The sequence below is a fragment of the Balaenoptera physalus genome (assembly GCF_965194825.1).
Source record: "Balaenoptera physalus genome assembly, chromosome: 1".
Taxonomy (NCBI): Eukaryota; Metazoa; Chordata; class Mammalia; order Artiodactyla; family Balaenopteridae; genus Balaenoptera; species Balaenoptera physalus.
The window spans coordinates 152,564,055-152,587,455 of record NC_138882.1 but is presented as its reverse complement, the minus strand read 5'-3'; the positions used below and the strand labels follow the sequence as shown (position 1 = coordinate 152,587,455).

Below are 23,401 nucleotides of genomic sequence, written 5' to 3'. Positions count from 1 at the left end.
GCAGAAAAAGCATTTGATGAACCCATACTTCCATTCAATCTCTCTCTCTCCCCTCCACCCTCTCTCTCTATGTATATATATAGAGAGAGATATCTATCTATATATGTATATATATATATATATATGTATCAGCAGTTTAAAAATAGAAGAGAACTTTTACAATCTAATAAAGAGAATTTATGAAAAACTTAATATATCTAACAGTGACTGATTGATTGGTTCTTCTTTAAGATTGGGAACAAGGAGATGATGTCTACTCTTATTTCTATTCAACATTTCAGTGGATCTTCTAGCCAATGTAATAAGGCAAGAAAACAAAATTAGAGGAATACAGATGGAAAAAAAGAAGTAAGATTGTCTTTATTCACAGATAACATGGTTGTCTATGTAAGAAATTCTAAAGAATTTACAGAATAGTACTAGATCTGGTCAACGAATTTATCAGAGTTGCAAAATCATTGTGTAAAAGTCAAGTGTATTTCTGTATACTAACAATCAGAAATTGGAATTTAAAAACAATACAATAGGACTTCCCTGGTGGCACAGTGGTTAAGAATCTGCCTGCTAGTGCAGGGGACATGGGTTCGAGCCCTGGTCTGGGAAGATCCCACATGCCGTGGAGCAGCTAAGCCCGTGTGCCACAACTACTGAGCCTGCGCTCTAGAGCCTGCAAGCCACAACTACTGAACCCCGCGGGCCTAGAGCCCGTGCTCCGCAACAAGAGAAGCCACCGCAGTGAGAAGCCCACGCACCGCAACAAAGAGTAGCCCCCGCTCGCCGCAACTAGAGAAAGCCCATGCGCAGCGACAAAGACCCAACGCAGCCAAAAATAAATAAATAAATTTTTAAAAAAACAATGCTATTTTCATACACTGAAAACTGCAAAACATTGCTAAGAGAAATTGAAGACCCAAATAAGTGAAGAGATAGACTATATTTATGAATCAGAAGACTCAATATTGTTAAGATGTCATTTCTCCCGAAATTGATTCATAGCTTCAACACAGTCCCAATCAAAATACCAGCAGGCTGTTTCAAAATAGAAATTGAGACACTGATTCCAAAATATATGTGGAGATGCAAAAAATCTAGAATAGCTGAGACAACTTTGAAAAAGAACATAATTCAAAGACTTACACTACCTGATGTTAAGGCTTATTTTAAAGGTAGGTTAATCAAGACAGTATTGTTTTGGTATAATATGTATTTCTAGATTGGTGGAACAGAGTAGAGTGATTTTAAGTGCTGTTTATATGGGTATATACACATATCAAAATTCATCAGATTGTACACTTTAAAAATGTACTAAATATGTACATTTTGCCAATTATTTTAAATATAACTAAAAAATAACAAAAATTTTCAAGAAATGTAGTGGACATTCAAACTTTCATCATGTCACAGGGGGAATAGAACCAAAGAGTTAACCTCATGTCAAAGTTTCAAGCAAAAAGGAACAAAATTGTATTAATTCTTTACTCAAAACCAGAGAGAAATAGAGAAATTTATATTGGTTGTGATATAATGCAGGAATCTGTGACATTGTGTATCTATGTAATCCCCGTCTTGTATAATTTAGGCTGAATGGCCTCTTGAGATCCTGTTCCCTGTGCAATTCTAAAATCAGAGTTTTGGTTTTAGTTCAAAGCTACACATATTCTTCAGAGAAATGTGAAGTTACAAAAGCATAATTTTAAAGGTTCATTGTAGCACAAATAAAAACAGATGGCCCTAAGATCTGCTTAAGGAATGTTTTATTTTCTGGCCTTCAAGGAATACATTTCTTTTCTCTTAGGGAGGAGGAACTGATAGTCTTCTTTTCAAAAGAATGAAAGGAGTTGGTGAAAACTGCTCTGGAAAATAGTGCAGAGGAAGGAGGTGCTGTTCCATTGATTATTAGCATAGCTTTTCCCAGTGTTATACATGGAAGACAGTATTTAACTACAGGTTAAATGAAAATATAAGGATCCCCAAGAAGGAGCCCTGGCTGCTCTCCCTCCAGTGACTGCACCAGGAGGTCACTGCTGAACAATGCATGTTCAGAGTAAGATTGTCTTCCCCTCCCTCCAATGTCACTGCATGCCCATTGATAGGGGTGAACAGTGGCTTCAGAATGCTGTTTCTAGCCAAACCCCTGGCCTTCCCTATCTCCCAGCACTTACAAGCTTGCTGCCGCTTTTGGCTTTGAGACTACCATCTCTAATCTCATTGTGTTCAAGCACCACAAGAAACCCTGGACTCCTTCGGCATCCCTCATCTCCCACAATTTAATTTCTATCTCCGTACATCCCTCTTTCTGACCCCATATTTCACTCATTTTGAAAAACTCAAGGACTCAGTCCCTGTAAGTTTTATTTGTCTCTATCCATTTCCTTGGTGATCTATCCAGTCTCCTGGCCTTAAATACTGTCTCTATACTGATGTCTTCCAAATATCTTCCTTCAGCCTGACTCTCTTCCCTGTTTTGTTAGACTTGAGTGTCTTTTTTAAAAATTAATTAATTAGGACTTCCCTGGTGGCACAGTGGTTAAGAATCCGCCTGCCAATGCAGGGGACACGGGTTCAAGCCCTGGTCCGGGAAGATCCCACATGCCGCGGAGCAACCAAGTGCGCAAGCCACAAATACTGAGCCTGTGCTCTAGAGCCCACGAGCCACAACTACTGAGCCCATGTGCCACAACTACTGAAGCCTGCGCACCTAGAGCCCGTGCTCCGCAACAAGAGAAGCCACCGCAATGAGAAGCCCACGCACCACAACGAAGAGTGGCCCCCAGCTTTCTCTAGTTGCGGCACATGAAGAGTTGCCCGTGTGCCGCAACTAGAGAAAGTCCACACGGAGCAACAAAGACCCAACACAGCCAAAAATAAATAAGTAAATAAAATTTTTTAAAAATTTAATTAATTAATTAATTAATTTTGTTGGCTATGCCGCATGGCTTGCAGAATCTCAGTTCCCTGACCAGGGATTAAACCCGGGCCACGGCAGTGGAAGCCTGGAATTCTAACCACTAGGCTACCAGGGAACTCCCGGACTTGAGTGTCTTATTGCCCACTTGACATCTCTACTTACATAGGCATCTCAAGCTTAGCAAGTTCAATTCTGACCTCCTGATCTTCCCTCAAAACCTCCTCTTCTTGCAGTCTTCCCTAAGTTAATGGCAGTGCCATCCTTCCAGTTACCAGGCTCAAAATTTTGGAGTCATCTTTAAGGCTTCTTTCATATCCTGTGTCCAGTCTGTTAGGAAATTCTTCTGGCTCTACCTTCCAAATATGTCTGGAACCCAACCACCTCTCAGTCCTTGGGCCAGTCTTGGTCTAAGTTAATCTTGGATTTGTGTAGTGGTCTCCTAACTGGTCTTTTTTTCCTTTTTTTTTTTTTTAACATCTTTATTGGAGTATAATTGCTTTACAATGGTGTGTTAGTTTCTCCTTTATAACAAAGTGAATCAGCTATACATATACATATATCCCCATATCTCCTCCCTCTTGGCGTCTCCCTCCCACCCTCCCTATCCCACCCCTCTAGGTGGTCACAAAGCACTGAGCTGATCTCCCTGTGCTATGTGGCTGCTTCCCACTAGCTATCTATTTTACATTTGGTAGTGTATATATGTCCATGCCACTCTCTCACTTCATCCCAGCTTACCCTTCCCACTCCCTGTGTCCTCAAGTCCATTCCCTACATCTGCATCCTTATTCCTGTCCTGCCCCTAGGTTCTTCAGAACCATTTTGTTTGTTTGTTTTAGATTCCATATATATGTGTTAGCATACAGTATTTGTTTTTCTCTTTCTGACTTACTTCACTCTGTATGACAGACTCTAGGTCCATCCACCTCACTACAAATGACTCAATTTCGTTTCCTTTTATGGCTGAGTAATATTCCATTGTATATATGTGCCACATCTTCTTTATCCATTCATCTGTCAATGGACACTTAGGTTGCTTCCATGTCCTGGCTATTGTAAATAGTGCTGCAATGAACATTGTGGTACATGACTGTTTTTGAATTATGGTTTTCTCTGGGTATATGCCCAGTAGTGGGACTGCTGGGTCATATGGTAATTCTATTTTTAGTTTTTTAAGGAACCTCCATACTGTTCCACATAGTGGCTGTATCAATTTACATTCCCACCAACAGTGCAAGAGGGTTCCCTTTAATCCACACCCTCTCCAGCATTTATTGTTTGTAGATTTTTTGATGATACCCATTCTGACTGGTGTGAGGTGATACCTCATTGTAGTTTTGATTTGTGTTTCTCTAATGATTAATGATGTTGAGCATCCTTTCATGTCTAACTGGTCTTCTTATTGGTAGCCTTTCCCCCATCAGTTTATTTTCAACACAGCAGCCCAAGTGATCCTGTTAAAACTAAGTCAAATCATGTCACTCCTCTGCTCAAAATTCTTCAAAGATCTTTCATACCAGTCAGAACTATCACTGAAGTCTTCTATACCATTTGTACTTCTTAACCCATTACCTGTCTAACCTAACTTCTTATACCTCTCCCTTTTCAGTCACACTGTCCTTAATTAATGTTCCTTGAAACTACCTGGCTTGCTAACATGCTACAACCACACAGCCATTGCACTAGCTATTCTAAATGCCTGTAAGGCTCTTCCTTACATATTCCCATGGCTTTTCCCTCACTTTTCAGTAAGAACTCTCCTAAGTATTCAATATTAAATCTCACTAGCCAGTACTCCTAGTCCTCCCTCATGCTTTATTTTTCTGTATAGCACTTATCAATGTCTAACATTTAAAGTATTTTACTTATTTATTTATTTATTTATTTTTCCTCCTCCTCTACACACAAGAATATAAGTTCTATGAGGGAAGATTTGTTTGTTCACACTGAATAAAACAAGTACTGACACAGTGGCTGGTACCCATTAGATGCTCATTGAGTATTTGCTACATGAATGAGTGAAGGTTCATGGTTCATGATATGTAGACCCATAGGCCTGGAAGGTGGATGCCAGGTTCTAGACACAAGTGAACCCCAGCTAATTGGAAGGACAAATGTTTATATCTTCCCTAAATATCTCCAGGGAAGGATATTCCTCCACCTGTCCCATTGTTATTCATTTCAGTGTTCCTTTCTCAGTTCTTTCTCTTCCTTTACTCATGCTCTTCTCTTTATCCAAAGTGTTCTTCCTCTGTACCTGATTTCAAAACCAATTCAAATGTTAAAGCTTTTAGGAAACCTTCCTAGAATTCTCCATTTTCCAGACAGTATCACTCCTTCTTTCCTCTGTTCCCATCTTTTATTTTTTTGGGCCGCCTTTTCAGATTATTCTAAGCTGTAATGATTTCTGTTTCCTCTAAGTTTGTATAATATATTAATATTTGTACATCTTTTACATTCTTTTTTAAAGTTTCTTTCTTTTTTTTTTTTTTCCACTGTGAAGCTTGCAGGATCTTAGTTCTTCGACCAGGGATCGAACCTGGGCCCCGGCAGTGAAAGCGTCAAGTCCTAACCACTAGACCACCAGGGAATTCCCCTAGAACTATATTTTTTTAATTGGTTTTTGTGATTGTGTGAATGGTTAGACTCTGGGGGTGGGAAACACAGGAAAATAAAGCTTATGTACTGCTTCACTTGGTATGTTAAAATGGTCCTTTTGATATAAGACCGAAGTAGAATTTAGTTCAGTGCCTGGCTCATGGTTGGCACTTCATAGATGTTATCGATTTTGCACATACTGTTGTTACAGAAGTTGCTTCCTGCCTTTTATCAGTATGTCATTGTCACTAATTTGTGAGCTCTTAGGAAGGTCTGAATCCCATTATCTCATAAGATGTACTCAGTTGAATTATTTGCTGCTGACTTGAAGGTTGCTTTACAATTTTATAAGCAGTGTGGAGGAGATGAGCATACAAATTTTATTTAACAAACACTTGAGCTTATTATGCTCTTGGTGCTGGTCTAAGCACTTTATTAATATTTATTTAGTGCTCATCACATGAAATAGTTACTTTTTAAAATTTATTTTTATGTATTTATTTTTGGCTGCATTTGGGTCTTCGTGGCTGCGTGTAGGCTTTCTCTAGTTGTGGCGGGCAGGGGCTCCTCTTAGTTGCGGTGCACGGGCTTCTCATTGTGGTGGTTTCTCACGTTACAGAGCACGGACTCTAGGCGCTCAGGCTCAGTAGTTGTGGCTCACAGGCTCTAGAACACAGGCTCAGTAGTTGTGGAGCACGGGCTTAGTTGCTCCGTGGCATGTGGGATCTTCCCAGACCAGGGCTCGAACCCGTGTCCCCTGCATTGACAGGCAGATTCTTTTTTTTTTTTTTTTTTTTAATTTATTTATTTAGTTTTGGCTGCATTGGGTCTTTGTTGCTGCACATGGGCTTTCTCTAGTTGCAGCGAGTGGGGGCTACTCTTCATTGTGGTGCGCGGGCTTCTCATTGCAGTGGCTTCTCTTGTTGCGGAGCACGGGCCCTAGGTGCACGGGCTTCAGTAGTTGTGGCATGTGGGCTCAGTAGTTGTGGCTCGCAGGCTCTAGAGCGCAGGCTCAGTAGTTGTGGCGCATGGGCTTAGTTGCTCTGTGGCATGTGGGATCTTCCCGGACCAGGGCTCGAACCCGTGTCCCCTGCATTGGCAGGCGGATTCTTAACCATTGCGCCCCCAGGGAAGCCCCCAGGCGGATTCTTAACCACTGCGCTACCAGGGAAGTCCCATGAAATAGTTACTTTTATTATCCCATTTTACAGAGGAAGAAATTGGGACACAGAGAAATCAAGTAACTTGCCCAGTGACATTCAGCTAGTTAGTAGCAAAGCCGGGATTGAAATATAGGCATTCTGGCTTGAATCCTTGCTATTAATCAGATCCAGGGCTGAATGTGGATGATGCCATATAAGAAATACAAAGAATGTGCTATGGCAGTTCAAAGAAGGGAGTGGTCACATTAGTGTCTGATAGGGAATTAAAGAAGGCTACATGCAGGAGTTGGTGTTTTTCCTAAGCCTTGATTTGGGGTCAGCTTTTTCAGGTGCTTGGATATGGGAGAAGAAAAGGGAGACTAAAAAATTGCATATGCTAAAGCTCAGAGATGGAAAATGGAAGTAGTCCTGCTTGTAAGCATACAGTAGGAAGAGAGATAGTACAAGAAAGTTGGTTTGGGGTTAGAGCATAGGACGCTTGTGATTTGAATGGAGGACAAGGTGGGGAAGATGTGATATGATCAGAGCTGTGCTTTGTAAATGTGGGAACATTCTGTGTGGACTAAAAATTAATCAGTCAATCTAAGAAAGAAAAGAAAGATTTTATTTGAGCCAAATTGAAGATTATAACCCAGAACAGCATCTCAGAAAGCTCTGAGAAATGTTATGCTCATTAGAATTCAAAGCACAGTTATAAGTTTTTTAAGACAGAGTGCTCTACACTAAATGACATATTACTGACAGTTTACACAATCCAGATCTGCAAAAAATGGCCCCCTTACAAGATCCAGAAGCAATGTTATCTTTTAAGTGGTCTGTTGGAGCTAGGAGAATGTTGCATTCATGGTTAAGCAGGTATTTCTGCCAGTGGGGAGGTTTGGTGGATCCATAATTCTGATTCACAGTGCGCAGTAGTAGAGGGGAGAGAGGAGGCCAAAAGGCAGAGAGAATTTTTTATGTTTAAATTTTTCTTGTGTTGCCATAAAATATGAATTTTATTTCACATGTGGAATGAGTCAGTGCTGCTAGAGACTGACTATAGATAAAACAGTTATAAAGTTGTTATTGTATCCAGAAAAGAGGTAATTGGTCTTGAACTGCAGTGACAATAGTGATAGGTCAAGAGATAATTACAGAATTTGAATTGACAGAGCAGAGAAATGGCACAAATAAAATGGAAAATCCAGTATTTATATCATCATATAACAAGTGTAAGTTTATTTTATGTTCAGTAAGATCCTTTGAATATCTGGGAAATTCTCCTTTTGGTATAAATGAACGTAGTTTTAAGAGAAAAAAATCTGTTCATTCATTTCTAAAGAAATACGAAGTTTTTAAAATCTCATTGGGCTTGAAATTGACATCCAGGGAAATGATTTTCTTAGAGGCTAGCTAATTTATTCAGAATGTCTGAATCAAAAATATTTATTTATTAAAAAAATTTTTTTGGCCATGCCGTGCAGCTTGCGGGATCTTAGTTCCCCGACCAGGGATTGAACCCAGGGCTTGGCAGTGAGAGCGCTGAGTCCTAACCACTGGACCGCCAGGGAATTCCTGAAAATATTTTTAATCTGTTCAATGTAGACAAAATTAGAAACCGCTTTAGCCTAATGATTTGGAAGAAATGATGGATATAATATTTTTTTAGAATTGCTGTATATGATTGTATCCATTTCCTTCATGTGATACAAGTGTAAATTGCAAATGAGAACCTAAATTAGTCTATCTATTGACTTCCCTAAGTAGGAATCTTCTAGCTGACTTATCTTATTTGCAAAAACTTATTTAAAAGTAATCTTTGGAAAACCCTGATAGAACTGGTTTGTTTTAATGGGTTGATAAAAGTTATTGTGAGAGGAATATTTAATTATTCTTTGGATGCCTCTGGCGATACAGCTATGTATTAAAATATTAACTTTGTAAGAGTTATAAACATAAGAAAGTCCAACCAGGAGATGATGATGTCTCAGAATTGTATCGATACAGTACCTAGAAGTAAATTTACCAAGGAGGTAAAAGACTTGAAACCTGAAAACTATAAAACTTGTTGAAAGAACTTGAAGAAGACCTAAATAAATGGGAAGACATCTCATGTTCATGTATTGGAAGACTTAATGTTGTTAATATGTCAATACTACCAAAGTGATCTACAGATCCAGTGCAAGCCCTATCAGAATTCCAGTGGCCTTTTTTTTTTTTTTGTAGAAATGGAAAGCCAGTATTCAAATTCATTTGGAATTGCAAGGGACTCAAGCCAAAATAATCTTGTGAAAGAACAAAATTGGAGCCTACACACTTCCCAATTTCAAAACTTATTGCAAGGCTACAGTAATCAAAATAATGTGGTATTGGCATGGAATAGAATTAAGGTCCCAGAAATAAATTCACACATTTATGGCCAGTTGATTTTGAAAAGAATGCCAAGACTATTTAATGGTGAAAGAACAGTCTTCACCAAATGGTACTAGGACAACTGAATCTCCACATGTAAAAAGAATTAAGTTGTACCCTTACTTCAAACCATGAACAAAGTTTAACTCAAAATGGATCAATGACCTAAATATAAGAGCTAAATCCATAAAGCTCTTAGAAAAAAACATGAGGGTAAGTTTTCATGACCTTTGATTTGGCAGTGGATTTTTAGATATGACACCAAAAGCACAAGCAAAAAAAGAAAAAAATACATAAATTGGACTTAATAAAAATTAAAACCTTTTGTGCATCCAAGGACATTAACAAGAAAGTGAAAAGACAACCAATACAATGGGAGAAAATATTTGCAGTCTATATATCTGTTAAGGATCTGGTCTCTAGATCTAGAATATGTAAAGAACTCTTATAACTCAACACAAAAGACAAACAGTCCAATTTAAAAACGAGCAAAGGACTTAAAGAGACATTTCTCCAAAGAAGATATACAAATGGCCAACAAGCACTTGAAAAGATGCTTAATGTCATCAGTCACTAGGGAAATGCAAATCAAAACCACAATGAGGTACTCCTTCATACCTACTAGGATGGCTATAAAAAACAACAACAACAGTGGAAAATAACAAGTGTTGACAAGGCTGCAGAGAAATTAGAAACCTAGTACATTGTTGGTGGAAATTTTGAATGGTTCATCCACTGTGAAAAACATTTTGGCAGCTACTCTAAAAGTTAAACATAGAATTACCATATGACCCTGTAATTCTACCCCTAGTATATATTCTGAAGTATTGAAAACAGTTCCTCATAACAAGTACATGTACACACATTTTCATAGTAGCACTATTCACAATAGCCAAAAGACCGACATAGCCCAAACATTCATGGATGGATGGTTAAACAAATTGTGGTGTATATGCACAATGAAATATTATTCAGCCATAAAAGGGAATGAAGTATTGATATATGCTATACCATGGATGAGCTCCCAAAACATTATGCTAAGTGAAAGAAGCCAGACACAGTAGTCACATATTACATGGTTCCATTTATATGAAATATCCAGAATACAGACAGAATGCAGATTGGTGGTTGGAGGGGGGAATGGGAAGAAACTGGTTAATGAGTAAGGGATTTTACTTTCGAATGAATGATGGAAGTGTTTTGGAACTAGATAAGAGTGGTGGTTGAAGAACATTGTGAATGTACTAAATGCCACTGAGTTGTTCACTTTAAAATGGTTAATTTTATGTCATGAATTTCATTTCAATACATTTTTTTGAATATAGTGATACAAGAATATAAAAGGTATCAGAACACTCATCTGCTGTTTTTCACACTGCAGTTTATAATGTAAGAAGTAGAGGGGAGTAAAAGAAAATAAAAGTTTTAAACTAGAGTTTTCAAAAGATCAAAGCCATTTAAAAAGATTGAATTAGAAAGTTTAACAAATGATGACATGAAGGAAAAAATGGGAATAAAAACAAACGAATAAATTATCATTAGCCTATTTCAACGAGAAGCCAGATTTTAGCATCAAGATGGTATAAGCTCAGATTTACTTACTAGATACAAAGTGGTGGCCGATGAGTTTTTCCAGGTTAGGTTCAGAATTATCACCTTAAATCTCTTTATAAGAACAAAGCAAAATATTAGTAAGTGATTTCATTGAAGATATCAAACATAAGTTAATAAAACTAAGAAATAATGGAGTTCATATATTTGTGGAGGAAAGCACTCCTTTGTATGGATGTAGAAAAAGAAGACAAGATAGACTTAAATATGGGACATTATTTTGACTTAGAATTTCAGTGTATATATATTTTCAGAGAATCCAGTGGATAGGAGAAACTATTGTAATTAGCTAAACTCATTTTAGTTACTTGAGTTTAGTGCAGCAATAAAAAGACAAAAAATGAATGCAAAATGTCATGTGTTTGGGTTGTAATATAAATCACCTATAAACTATAGAGAGAATTCAACAAGTATGTGAATTTTTACTAATAGTGACTGATTTTTCACTTCGTTTTCATTATTTGGTAGCTCCTTTGTCACTTTAATTAAATAATAATATTCTCTTTTGTCTGTGAGAAGTTGTGGCGTTGTGCTATGTCAGACACACCAAAAAATGCCCATTCTTGGCAGAACAAGAAAGTTAGCCTTCTTCTTTGATTGCAGATGATGAAAGCCATGAACAAGTCCAATGAGCATGTCCTGGCAGGAGGTGCCTGCTTCAATGAGAAGGCAGACTCTCATCTCGTGTGTGTCCAGAATGATGATGGAAACTATCAGACCCAGGCTATCAGTATTCACAATCAACCCAGAAAGGGTGAGTGTTTGAGCTGACTGAGGTTGTAAGAATGGAAGATTGTACGGGAACTGGAGAGTTGGATATCTCAGCCCCATAACACTCACTGTCAGAATAGGTGACCACAGTTTGATTAAATTAACCTTTCCAAGCTTATTCTTTAGGAGTATGTTGACTACCCAGACTTAGAGCTGCAAATGGGATCTCTGTTACTGAGGGGAGCATCTTGAAAATACTGCCTCAGGACACTGACAGAGCCAGCATTGATATTTGAAGGTAGAAGACTAGGCCCCATGGTGAGAATATGCTTAGGTAGATTTAGAGCTTTTTGAATGACCATACCCAAAGAATGTTAATTAAATTAATAGGTTGACAGGATTCTGAAGGAAGCCTTCTAGATTCGGTGGTACTCAGAATGTGGTCTCATCACTTAGGAGATTGTTAGAGATGAAGACTTCATACCCCAGATCTGCTAAGTCAGAATTTGTGTTTTAGCACAATTGCTGTGTGATTCAAATAACACATTAGAATTTAAGAAGCATTGCTCAATGTGCCATTTCCTAAAGTGTCTTTATCAGCTTCTATGGTTTTTTAAAATATTCACATAAATAAAAGTTTCGCTTATTATATTAGACTGAGAAATCCTATGTTAAACAAGTTTAAGCAGATTTCTTTACTGCAGGACTTTTCAGAGCCTTTAACAAACTGATGTGTATTGTGATTTTACAAAAGCAGGATAGTGCCTAGACCTTCCCAAATTTATTTGACCATGAATCTTTTTTTCCCTCAGAATATCTCCTAAAACTAGCTGTCTTTAGTATGCTTTATGAAACACTTCTCTAGTAGACATACTATAGGTCATTGTCTTCTGTTTATTTTTTAAATCAGTTGTTTAGTAAAGGCATAAAAGGTACTGAGCACATGTATATTCAAATATAATATCTAAAATAGGTTGGTGATAAATCCACTATGCTCCCTATTAGTCAAATCATATCTATAATATTTGAATAAGTTCTGGATATCATTAACATAATTGGTGATAAAACTAGAGGGTCTTCAGAGGATGATTCAAGGCCTGTGAGAAGTTTAGAAACTAGGTCAAAGGAAGACCTCTTGAAAAAAGTATAAATGTTTAACCTGGAAAAGTACAGATTGAAAGAGGGTGAAAAAGAGCTATCTCTATTTTTAAGGTTTTCTATTATGTGGAAATAATATTCACCTTACCCTCTATAGCTACAAAAGACCAAAACCAGCACCAGTGGGTGAAAGCTACAAGGATCTAGATTTGGGCTCAATTTGAGAGCACACGCTGTAGCACTGAGAGCTATCCAGAAATAGAAATGGTCGCCTTGCGCTCTGCGGGCTCCCTGTCACTAGGAGTCTCTCACAAAGGCTGGATCACCTACCCATTAGAGACACTGTAGGGCCAATGGGTAGGAAGGTGGAATAGCTCAGTCCAGTTTAAGATGTGGAGAAATAAAAAGTGTAGTGCAGTTTTCATAAAGCTAAATATAATTAAATATCCTTTCTTTCATGAAGAGGTGTTTGTCTTTTAAATATGTTTGTTTTTTTAATAGCTCCACTTGGTAAATAAAATAGTTGGCAACCATATCTCCATATTCAAAATATATTTGATTTAAAAAAAGCAATGAATTAGATGAGGGGTCAGCAAACTTTTCCTGTGAATATGATAAATATTTTAGGCTTTGCAGGCCTGTGGTCTTTGTCGCCAGCACTCTGGCATCATAATTCAAAAACTGCCGTAGACAATATGTAAATGAATGGCTATGGCTGTGTTCAAATAAAATTTTGTTTACAAAAACAAGCTGCAGACCAAGCCCTAATCTTGACTGCTAAGATTTTTTTGCTTCTTGATTGAAGGAAGCACAAAACAGAATGGGAGAGTATATCTTAAAACCTCATTCTCTAAGCTATCATTAGCTTAGAGAATTAGCTTTGAATTATTGGTTACTTGTATACTGTGGTGTATAGAGTTGGTGTTTTTTGTATTCTGTATGATGATGGTTGGAGTTCCCAACTACCAAATATTTCATTATTATTTTCAACCCCTCCAACTAGGAGTCTTTCTTCACTAAACTATTTCTATTGCTATTTTAGTGACTGGTGCCAGTTTCTTTGTGTTCAGTGGCGCTCTGAAATCCTCTTCAGGATATCTTGCCAAGTCCAGTATTGTGGAAGGTAAAGAATGAGTTATTTACTGCATGTACATTAGTTCAGTCCTAACTGTACAACTGAAAAACAAGGGACATTAAAGGAAGCCTTGACACTTTTGCCGTAGACTTTTTTTTTTTTGGATTGACGTCTAATTCCAGCTAGTCTCATTTGTGCTACCGGTCAGTTCTAAACAAATGAATTAATCTGAATACTTTCTTTTTTTTTTTAATAAATGTATGTATGTATGTGTGTATTTATTTCTTTCTTTATTTATTTATGGCTGCATTGGGTCTTCGTTGCTGCATGTGGGCTTTCTCTAGTTGTGGCGGGCAGGGGCTTCTCTTCCTTGCGGTGCGCGGGCTTCTCATTGCAGTGGCTTCTGTTGTTGCGGAGCACAGGCTCTAGGCACGTGGGCTTCAGTAGTTGTGGCACACGGGCTCAGTAGTTGTGGCTCGCGGGCTCTAGAGAACAGGCTCAGTAGTTGTGGCACAGGGCTTAGTTGCTCCGTGGCATGTGGTATCTTCCCGGACCAGGGCTTTAACCCATGTCCCCTGCATTGGCAGGCAGACTCCCAACCACTGCGCCACCAGGGAAGTCCTGCCATAGACTTCTGACTCCTATTATTTATTCAATAGCATCTCACTCTACAGCTAATTAAAACTGTCATAAGGTTGCCTAACTCTCCAAAGAAGGGAGTAAGTGGTAGAGATATCATGGGACACCGACATAAAAGTTAAGAGATGGCTTTTCAGAGCTCTGGAATAAGGTACCCAAAGGGTCATAGTCTGAATTCAGATATATCACTGGGTGTGAATCTGTAAATATGTAGATGAAGTTCAGCCCCAGTTACCCACAAGAATGCTGCAATCACCATTTGGTGTACAGAATGGGATTCATTTGCTGCTGGTTTGCTATAATTGACGTGACACATATCCTGACAAAAGTTAATTAAATGAAATTTAATGAAAGGCTAATGAGCATATTGTTTATTTTCTTTAATTGATTTTTGTAATTTATTTTATTGAAGTTTAGTTGATTTATAATGTATTAATTTCTGCTGTACAGCAAAGTGATTCAGATATATATACACACGTCCACACACACACATTCTTTTTCATATTCTTTTCCATTATGGTTTATCACAGGATATTTATTTTCTTTGTCAACTATTCGTCACTGTTTTTTGATCTAGTTACTCTTGTTGTATAACAAATTAAACCGGAATTTAATGGCTCAAAACAACTATTTTATCATGCTCACTGATTCCTCTGGGTCTGCCCTTGACAGGGCAATGCAGGGTTGGCTTGACCCTGCTCAGTGATGTCTGGGGCCTCAGTTGGGATGACTTGAAGGTTGGTGGTTACTTGATGGCCGGGAGCTAGAATTATCTGAAAGTTTTTTGACTCACAAGTCTGGGGCCTGTGCTGGGATGATTTAAAGACTAGGAGTAATGACCAGAGTCCTTATCATTGGACTCCTTAGCATGCAGCCTTGGGATAGTTTGGTGGCTCAGAACTCCCAAGCACAACTGCTCCAGCACAAGGCAGCAGCCGCATTGGTTTTTATGACCCAGCCTTGAAAGTCACACAGTGTCATTTCCACCATCCTCTAGTGTTGGAAGTGGTCATGAGCCTGCTCAAGGGCAGAGAAGTTAGACTCCATTTCTTGGTGGGGAAATGGAAAGGTAGCATTGTAGAAAAGCATGTGAGACGGGACATATAGTGGTCATCTTTGGAAAATATAGTCTGCACACACAATGACAGGTTTTCATTTCCACAGTAGCTCACTCCAGCACCCTAAGAGCAGTTTTTCCTGAGGGTAGATTCCATTATGTTAACTGAAATACATAGATAATCTTACGTGTGTTAAAAGAGATTGACTTTGATCTCCTCTATTGGTAAACTTAATAAAACAGCAAGTGAAGAGCAAAGTATGCTATTATACTACATAGCAGAAACACTCTATTAAGAAATTAAATCTAGGAGACAAGCAGTTCTTTGGTCTTAAATGACTAATTAATGCCTATGTGATCAAATATTGACTACCTTTGAAATTGTGTCTTTACAAGGTGATTAAAAAGCACCCATTCAGTGTTGTCAAAATGATAAATTGAACTGCCACAGATTCTTACAAATGCAAAGCAATGTATTTAAAAATTATATTTATGTCTTTGGGTTGGGAATTTCTTAGGCCTTACACTTCACTGTGTGTGTGTCAGTAGAGTAATTAGCTGCCTATTTATGAAATTTTTATTGAAGCTCTTTAGAAATTATTTTAGCTGAGAAGAAAGTTTTGTGTCAACGAAGCAGGGTAATTGCTCAGCATGTGACAACTTTCTCCCTCAATTTCAGTATTTGCCTTTGACTCAGGTAGGTAGCAGCCCCAAAATAGTTATCATCTGTTGGCTACATGGTAGCCCATATAAAACACATGTGGTAGGTTTGCCTTATTGCTAGTCAATAAATGGATTTATTCCCCATCCCACTGCTGTTGTTTATTCAGTGATTTATTTAACAAACACTTACTGGCTTTCACTGTATGCAGTCATAGTAAGGCAAGAGATGCAAACGAATAAATATGATCAGAGCACAATAGATGCATCAGTGGAAACACGAACAAAATCCTCTGTGTGTCCAAAAGAGGGACGTGACCATGTGTAAGTTTTCCCTTTGAGCAGTCTCAGGACAAACTTCGTTGTGCCTGAAGTGAAATCAACAGGCAAGTGTTTTAAGCAGAATCCATCTTGGCATTTGCTCCTCATAACACTTTCAATGAGTAAGAGGTTCAGCTCAAAGAACAAAACCTCTTTGTATCTGTCAGCTTCAGAGAACAGTACAGAGTTTTACATTTAATCCTAGAGGGATTTGCTAGATGCCAGGTACAGGGTTTCACCTGCCCTTCTACCTGGCTTTGCATCGTTTCCATCTGTGTTGTCTTGGTGCTGATTCTCAGATGGCGTTATGGTCCAGATCACTGCAGAGAACATGGATGCCTTGAGGCAGGCGCTGCGGGAGATGAAGGACTTCACCGTCACCTGTGGCAAGGCAGATGCCGAGGATCCCCAGGAGCACATCCGCATCCAGTGGGTGGATGACGACAAGAATGTCAACAAGGGGTAAATGCGGCGACCTCCCCCCTGTGGCATTTCGTTATGGGCTAGGCTCTGGGTTTTGTCTATACTGGTGTTTTATAACTTTACTGAAAGCCCTGCCTAAGAAGAAAGGACTGCTTTGTATCATAACATGGAATTTTAAATTTCTGGTTTCTTGGCTTAATTTCTGAAGGAGTTTCTGTGCATATTTTTGAAGGGAGGAGGAAGGAAGGAGTTGATGAAACAAAACAATCCCTTTAAAGTTTTTGAGATAATAGTAAAACCTAAGCCTTTTTTGGTTTACAAAAAACACTTTTGCTAATTTTGTTTCATTTCATATAACAACTAGTATTGTTATTTCTATATTACAGATGAGTAAATAAACACCAAAAGGATAAATGATTCCATAAAGCTAGGAAGTGGCAGGGCTAGGACTGAAAACCACCTCCTTGGGCTTCAAATCCTATACTCTTCTCTAGTACATGGCAACTCTATTCTGATGGTTTAAGCCCAGACCTTGGAGTCATCTTTGACGCTTTTGTCTCACACCCTACACCTAGTCCAACAGTAAATCCTGTTAGCTTTACTTTAAAATATTTCCAGAATCGTACTACTTCTCACTACCCCTGCTGCCATCATTTGGTCTGCATTATTGCAGTCGCCTCCTAATTGGTTTCATTGTTTCTAGTCTTGGCCTCCTCCTTCCCCCCAGCCTAATCAGTTTCCAGTACAGCAGCCAGAGCATTGTCACTTCTTTGCTCAAAACCCACCACTGGCTTCCAGTGTCATTCAGGGTAAAAGCCGAAGTCTTTTATGACATACAAGGCCTTACACAATCCCTCCGCCCACTTCTCAGAAGCAACACCTGGCTTCTTGCTTGAATACATCAGCTGTGCTTCTGCCCTCAGACCTTTGTACCTTCTGTTTTCTCAACTTATACCCTGTTCCTATATAGCCACAAGTTACTCCCTCCCTGCTTCAAGTTTTTTCTAAAATGTCACTTTCTCAATAAGGCCTTCCCTGGCCAGCCTACTACATTATAAGCCTCTCATACACATTTCTTCCCTCCCCTGAATTATATTTAAGAGCACCTATAACTCTCTAACATATATTTTTACTTATTTATTATATTGCCCCTGGGATGTAAGCTCCATGAGGGCAGAAATTTTTGCTGATTTATTTACTTCTGTGTCGCCAGCACCTAAAACACTGTCCAGCACCAAGCAGTTCTTTTTTTCTTTTTCCTTTTAAATTAATTATTTATTTTTGGCTGTGTTGGGTCTTCGTTGCTGCGTGCAGGCTTTCTCTAGTTGTGGAGAGCAGGGGCCACTCTTTGCTGCCATGTGCAGGCTTCTCATTGCAGTGGCTTCTCTTGTTGCGGAGCATGGGCTCTAGGCGCGGGCTTCGGTAGTTGTGGCGCTCGGGCTCAACAGTTGTGGATTGCAGGCTCTAGAGCGCAGGCTTAGTAGCTCCATGGCATGTGGGATCTTCCCAGACCAGGGCTCGAACCCGTGTTACCTGTATTGGCAGGCGATTCCCAACCACTGCGTCACCAGGGAAGTCCCCCAAGTAGGTTCTTTAAAAAACTGATTAATTGAATAAATATGTCATACTTCATTGTATTAAGCTTTCTCCCATTCATCCTTCAGGCGATAACTCTATGTGTGGGCTTCTGAAAATACAAAAATGAAGTCCACATGGTCCTTGCTGACAGGTGACTTAGTCTGGTTTTGAAGATAGTTATAAATAAGTCCACCAAAGTTCGGAAGACGCTCATAGAAAACTCTATAGGAGACAGTGAAGATAAAAAAGAAATGAGGAGCTCGGTAGAGGTGGTCGGGCAGTATTCAGGAACGACTTCCTAGAGGAATGGCTGCTGCTTGAGCTGAGTCTGGTAAGATGAGTAGACATTTGCTGCACAGCTGTGGCAGAGTGGGTATTCCAGTCTGAGGGACTGCAGAAGCAAAGGAAGGTAGAGGGCACTTACAACATGGCATACAAGATTTTTTTAAAAATGGTTTTAAAACTTTTGTTATTGAACAAAAGGAAGCAATTTCTAAATCAATGAGTGTGTTTGCCTGCTTTACAAATAACCCTTTATCTTCCCATACTTCCTGGAAAATTTAATTTCAAAATCAATTTGTGTTTAATTCTCTATTATATTTGGTTATTAGGTTGATGGTGTGAACTGATGAACAAGCGTCTGTATTATCTATCACAACAAATTCCATAGTTATTAGGACAAAAAAGTTGACAATCTGAAAATCTGATGCCGTAAGGTATCGGTAGCTAACAACAAGTAGGTTGCCCTTTCCTACAACACGTGCCAGTGGCAGCATCTTAGAAAAAAGGACAAGAACTAGTCAGGGAAGACTCTTGAACCCAGGAGTTTAGTTTGTAGTCTGTAGACTGAATGTTTTCCAGCTTGTTCCACAGTGTCAGGGTATCCTTTCTCAAAAGAGTGTTAATCAACTGAGGCTGCTCTATTTTTGACATTGTCTGATGAGTTAGAAGTTAAATGTAACAGTGGTTAAATAATTTTAATTCAGTCAAATGAAGCGAATCCCAATTTAGGTTAAATTTGACCTTTTGTACATAGAGATTCAAAAACATAAACAGGTTTGAAAATTGTTAGGAAAAGTTTGGAATCTTTGCGACAATTATTTGGAATCTTTGTTGGAATGAGTATGTATCTCCACATGTTTATACTTGCTATATTTTGGAGAGGGCACGACCATAAAATGTGGCCTTTCTATTCAGGAATCTAGGAGTGATAATGTAGCACTGAAGGGAGTTTGTTGTGATAGGTAATATAGATACACGTTCATCAGTTCACACCAGCACTGTCATAATTAACGTACTAGGTCAAATAATTCCTTTAATCAATAAACACTTATTAATTGCCTACATTCCAAGCAGTGTGTCAGACCTGGAAATGTAGCACACAGAGGTGAGTGTATCGTATACCCTCCCTTTCGGAAGTTCATTTGTGAGGCAAATGCGCAGCCGTCTGGAGAGTATGATGTGATGAGTGTTGTCACAGTCGGGAGCGGAGTGCTGTGGCAGAGCCAGGGGAGAGCAGGATCGGGTGGGGCTGTGCAGTCACTGAAGGGAGGAATACTGGAGGAGGAGAGCAGGCTTGAGTAAACAGTTTCTTTACATTAAATAGCCAGCTCCTGGAATCAGGACTCCTTTGTCATATGTGTGTTCCCTGAATTATTTCAGTGCATAGGCCCTTCCCTGAGAGCTCTGTCCATGTACATTCTTGTGCAGTGGCTTCTTCTTTTGTGATGTTTTGCACACATGTGGTCAGCAAGGCACCCAGTGTAATTAGTAGCAAGACTTGATAAGAGAAGTGGTTCTTCCAACTTTGAGCTGCTTCCATCTCTTTCCTTTGTCTCTGTTTTAGTGTCATAAGTCCCATAGATGGGAAGTCCATGGAGTCTATAACAAGTGTGAAGATATTCCATGGATCAGAGTATAAAGCAAATGGAAAAGTCATCAGATGGACAGAGGTAAGGAAATGAAACTTGGCATCCTTGACCTCCTTTGAAGACAACTTTTTGCTCGGCCCAGAGACACATTCCGGGCTGATTCTGGAGGATAAGAAAAATAAATAAAATCTCTCTGTTTACCTTCTATACTCCAATTCTCTCTGGTCTATCTTAGCTCACTGGGAAGAAATGCACAAAGTGTGGCCTGCAGCAGTCTGACATCTCCTCCCGATGAACTAGCTTTTAGAGATTTGTTCACATTGGAACTCAAGAAGGGTGTATCTCTGAAGGGTACATACCATCTTTGCTGGATTCTTCAGAAAGCTGGGCTGGTTATGCTGCACTCAGTTATAACTGTCTTGGATAACACCGTCTTTAAAAAATAAACTTATCTCACCAATAAGAAAACTAAAGCTCAGAAACTAACTTGTCCAAGATTACATGGCGACTAAGTAATGGCTGAGTCCTGATTCAAACCCAGATCTGGCCAACTTCTAAGCTCTTTTCCACTATATTGTTCCTTAACGTGAAAGCTGTGTTAGAGGCTAACTTGGGAATGAGAGGAGCAGGGCAGGAACCCTGTATATGTGTACATGTCAGACAAATCAGAAAGTTTATTTTCTGAGAGTAAACAGGTAGGTCCTATGTCTCAACTTCTTTTGAACCTCATTTATACTTGTCTATAAAATAAAGTATTAAATTATAAGATCTCTAGGATTTCTGGCAGCTTTAAAAATCTTAATTTTTTTTTAAATCTAAGAAGTTCTGTGACTTCTACCTTTTCCATTTTACACACAGGGTAACTGAGGCCAGGGGAGGTTAAATGCCTTACCCAAGTTTACTAGCTGGTTCCTGACAACACATAGACTACAGGTTCTTCAGTTCTTGAGCTGTTGTTCCAAGTGATTTATCTTTCATACCATGCTTGGTGTTTTCATATGCGGCTGAGTGGTTTTATCTGCTTGCTTTGTAATGATCATCCCTTTGATATATTTTGAGTAGCGCAGGGTCTGGAACATGTAAATGTCTTTATTGCTTACAAAGTAGTTTGACCTGTGTTTCCTCCTTTTTGCTCCCCAGTAACCCACTGAGGTAGGGAGATGAGAAATGAGAAATTACATAATGAGTAAACAGTCTCAGAGAGGCCAGGTGACTTGTGACTTGCCTAATGCTGGTTGCTGGCAGAGCCAGGGCCAGAAGTCTCCTGAGTCCCACTCCAGAACTCTTTCCATCATTTCATGCTGCCATTCTCACTAGTGCATCGGGCATAGGGCTTCAGAGCTGCCCCTTCGCAGTATTCTTATTCTAAGTATTCTTAGTATATTCGCAGTATTCTTAGTATAAGCCGCTGCTTGAGCAGTAAGCTAGGGGGTGGTATATAGAAGCATTGTGTATTTACGTATCTGTATCTTTTACGTTTTGCTTTTATATCATTTAATTTTTACAATAACCAGAGAGAATAGGTGCTTCCCATTTTACAGAGGCAAACTGGGCATTAAGAAGCCAAAGGACTTGCTCATGACCCTCCTCTATGTGACTAGGACTCAGGTCTCAGTTCCAAATCTGCTATGCTTCTGCCTGCGCCCAGTGCAGTGCTCAGTTCAAGGACACTGACACAGCTCTGGCCTCAGCAGTGGCAGAGCCATGTGGTGGGAAAAACTGTCTGTGATAAGAGGCAGATTCTGGCCTGGGCCCTGAGCGAGTCACCTCCTTTCTATGAGTAATCAGTAATATGAAGGTGTTGGGCGACATGATCTATAAGGTCCGTTCTCTTAGAAAGTTGTCCACATGTTAGGGATTCCTTTTAGAAGTATACAGTGCAAAATGTAAGCCTTTTCCGGTTCTGAGTAGAACATACCATTATGACCATGGCCATGGCTTTCAGGTAGATAGGCAGATAGCAGCTACCATTTTATGGGTGCAGAGACTGTGAGAGGCAGAGGCTGTTTCTTAGATGTAAGATGTCAGTGCCCTACTTTTCTTGGCCCAAGGACCTCGTGGTGTCTGAGGTCTTCCTGCACATCTTAGGGAATCAGGTTGCTCATACACGTTAGCTGGTGTACTCATTTCTTCCTACATCTCCTAGGCACAAGTTTAAAAGTCTCTTTTGTTTGGGGAACAGGTGTTCTTCCTAGAAAATGATGACCAGCACAGTTGCCTGAGTGACCCTGCAGATCACAGCCGACTGACCGAGCATGTTGCCAAGGCTTTTTGTCTTGCTCTGTGTCCCCACCTGAAGCTTCTGAAGGAAGATGGAATGACTAAACTGGGACTACGTGTGACACTTGACTCAGATCAGGTAAAGAGTCTCAGCCTTTGAAGCGGGCCTTGGGCAGTGTCTATTTTCTGACATGTGAGTTTTCCTGCTGCAACCCAGAGAGTATAAGTCTCTGGACCTTGGGCCTGACCAGATACAATATTTAGCCTTCCCTCTGTTGGTAATAACAGCTGGATGTGCTGCTTGGTCAGACTCTCTGAACCATTTGAACTCTGGCTTCCTCACCTGAATTCTTGCAAGGACTTTTCTTTTTAGTGTGGGCTAAGGAGAAGTGTGTGTGAGGACCGGCCACCTCCGGTGTGAATGACATCAGGGCCAGCCTTTGAGACTCCCCAGCACCGCCCTTTGGGAATCATTCTGCCTCCTTTAGAGAGCAGGTCCCAAGCTGTCCCATATCCTGTCGTTTTCTTATAACTGCAGCAGACTTCTGCCGACTGGCCTCTGCAGCTCCCACTCGTTACTGTCAACATTTCCCAGCTAGTTAGTGGATAGGACTTGACCTGTTGCCCCACTGGTTTTCCCGTCAGTTCAGGTCTCCCGTGGCCGGGCTCCCCTCCCTGTCTGACGTAACCGTTTTGTATGCGTTTGTAGTCACAATCCAGTCTTAGTGCGCCCTGCCCCCACTTCCTTTCCCCAGTGTCTCTCTCCTGTGGCCTAGCACTCTAATCTCCCTACATTTCTTTTGGATTTTAGATCCATGTGACATGCCCGTGTTCCTGCTTTGATGCAGTTATGTCATTATCAGGGAAAATGTGAAAGGTTATATATTTGGCTCCATTTCCTGACTCATCATCAGTCAACAGATAGTTATTTTCTACTAAAGGTCTTGCCCAATGCTGTACTAAGCATGGCAAGGTAATACAAATGAGGTATTACGGTCCTTTCTCAAATGGTACTGAAAATCTGGCTGGAGAATTACCACACATAAAACAATTTAAGAACAAGCATTTTTCTGCTAA

General features: G+C 39.7%; 1 protein-coding gene across 6 annotated transcripts in view; it reads left to right on the top strand.

Moving 5' to 3' along the window:
• ZFYVE9 (zinc finger FYVE-type containing 9) overlaps nt 1–23,401 on the top strand; it is a 189,701-nt gene that overhangs the window by 162,509 nt on the left and 3,791 nt on the right. For 4 of the 6 annotated variants that reach the window (XM_082428847.1, XM_082428848.1, XM_082428844.1 and 1 more), the window contains 5 exons: nt 11,275–11,425; nt 13,523–13,603; nt 16,532–16,694; nt 20,080–20,185; nt 22,287–22,463. In XM_082428847.1, coding sequence (XP_082284973.1) covers nt 11,275–11,425; nt 13,523–13,603; nt 16,532–16,694; nt 20,080–20,185; nt 22,287–22,463 — 678 coding nt within the window. Of the gene's footprint in view, nt 1–231; nt 1,486–11,274; nt 11,426–13,522; nt 13,604–16,531; nt 16,695–20,079; nt 20,186–22,286; nt 22,464–23,401 lie in introns of those variants that run through there. The other 2 variants (XM_082428846.1, XM_082428849.1) reach the window with 2 other exon arrangements.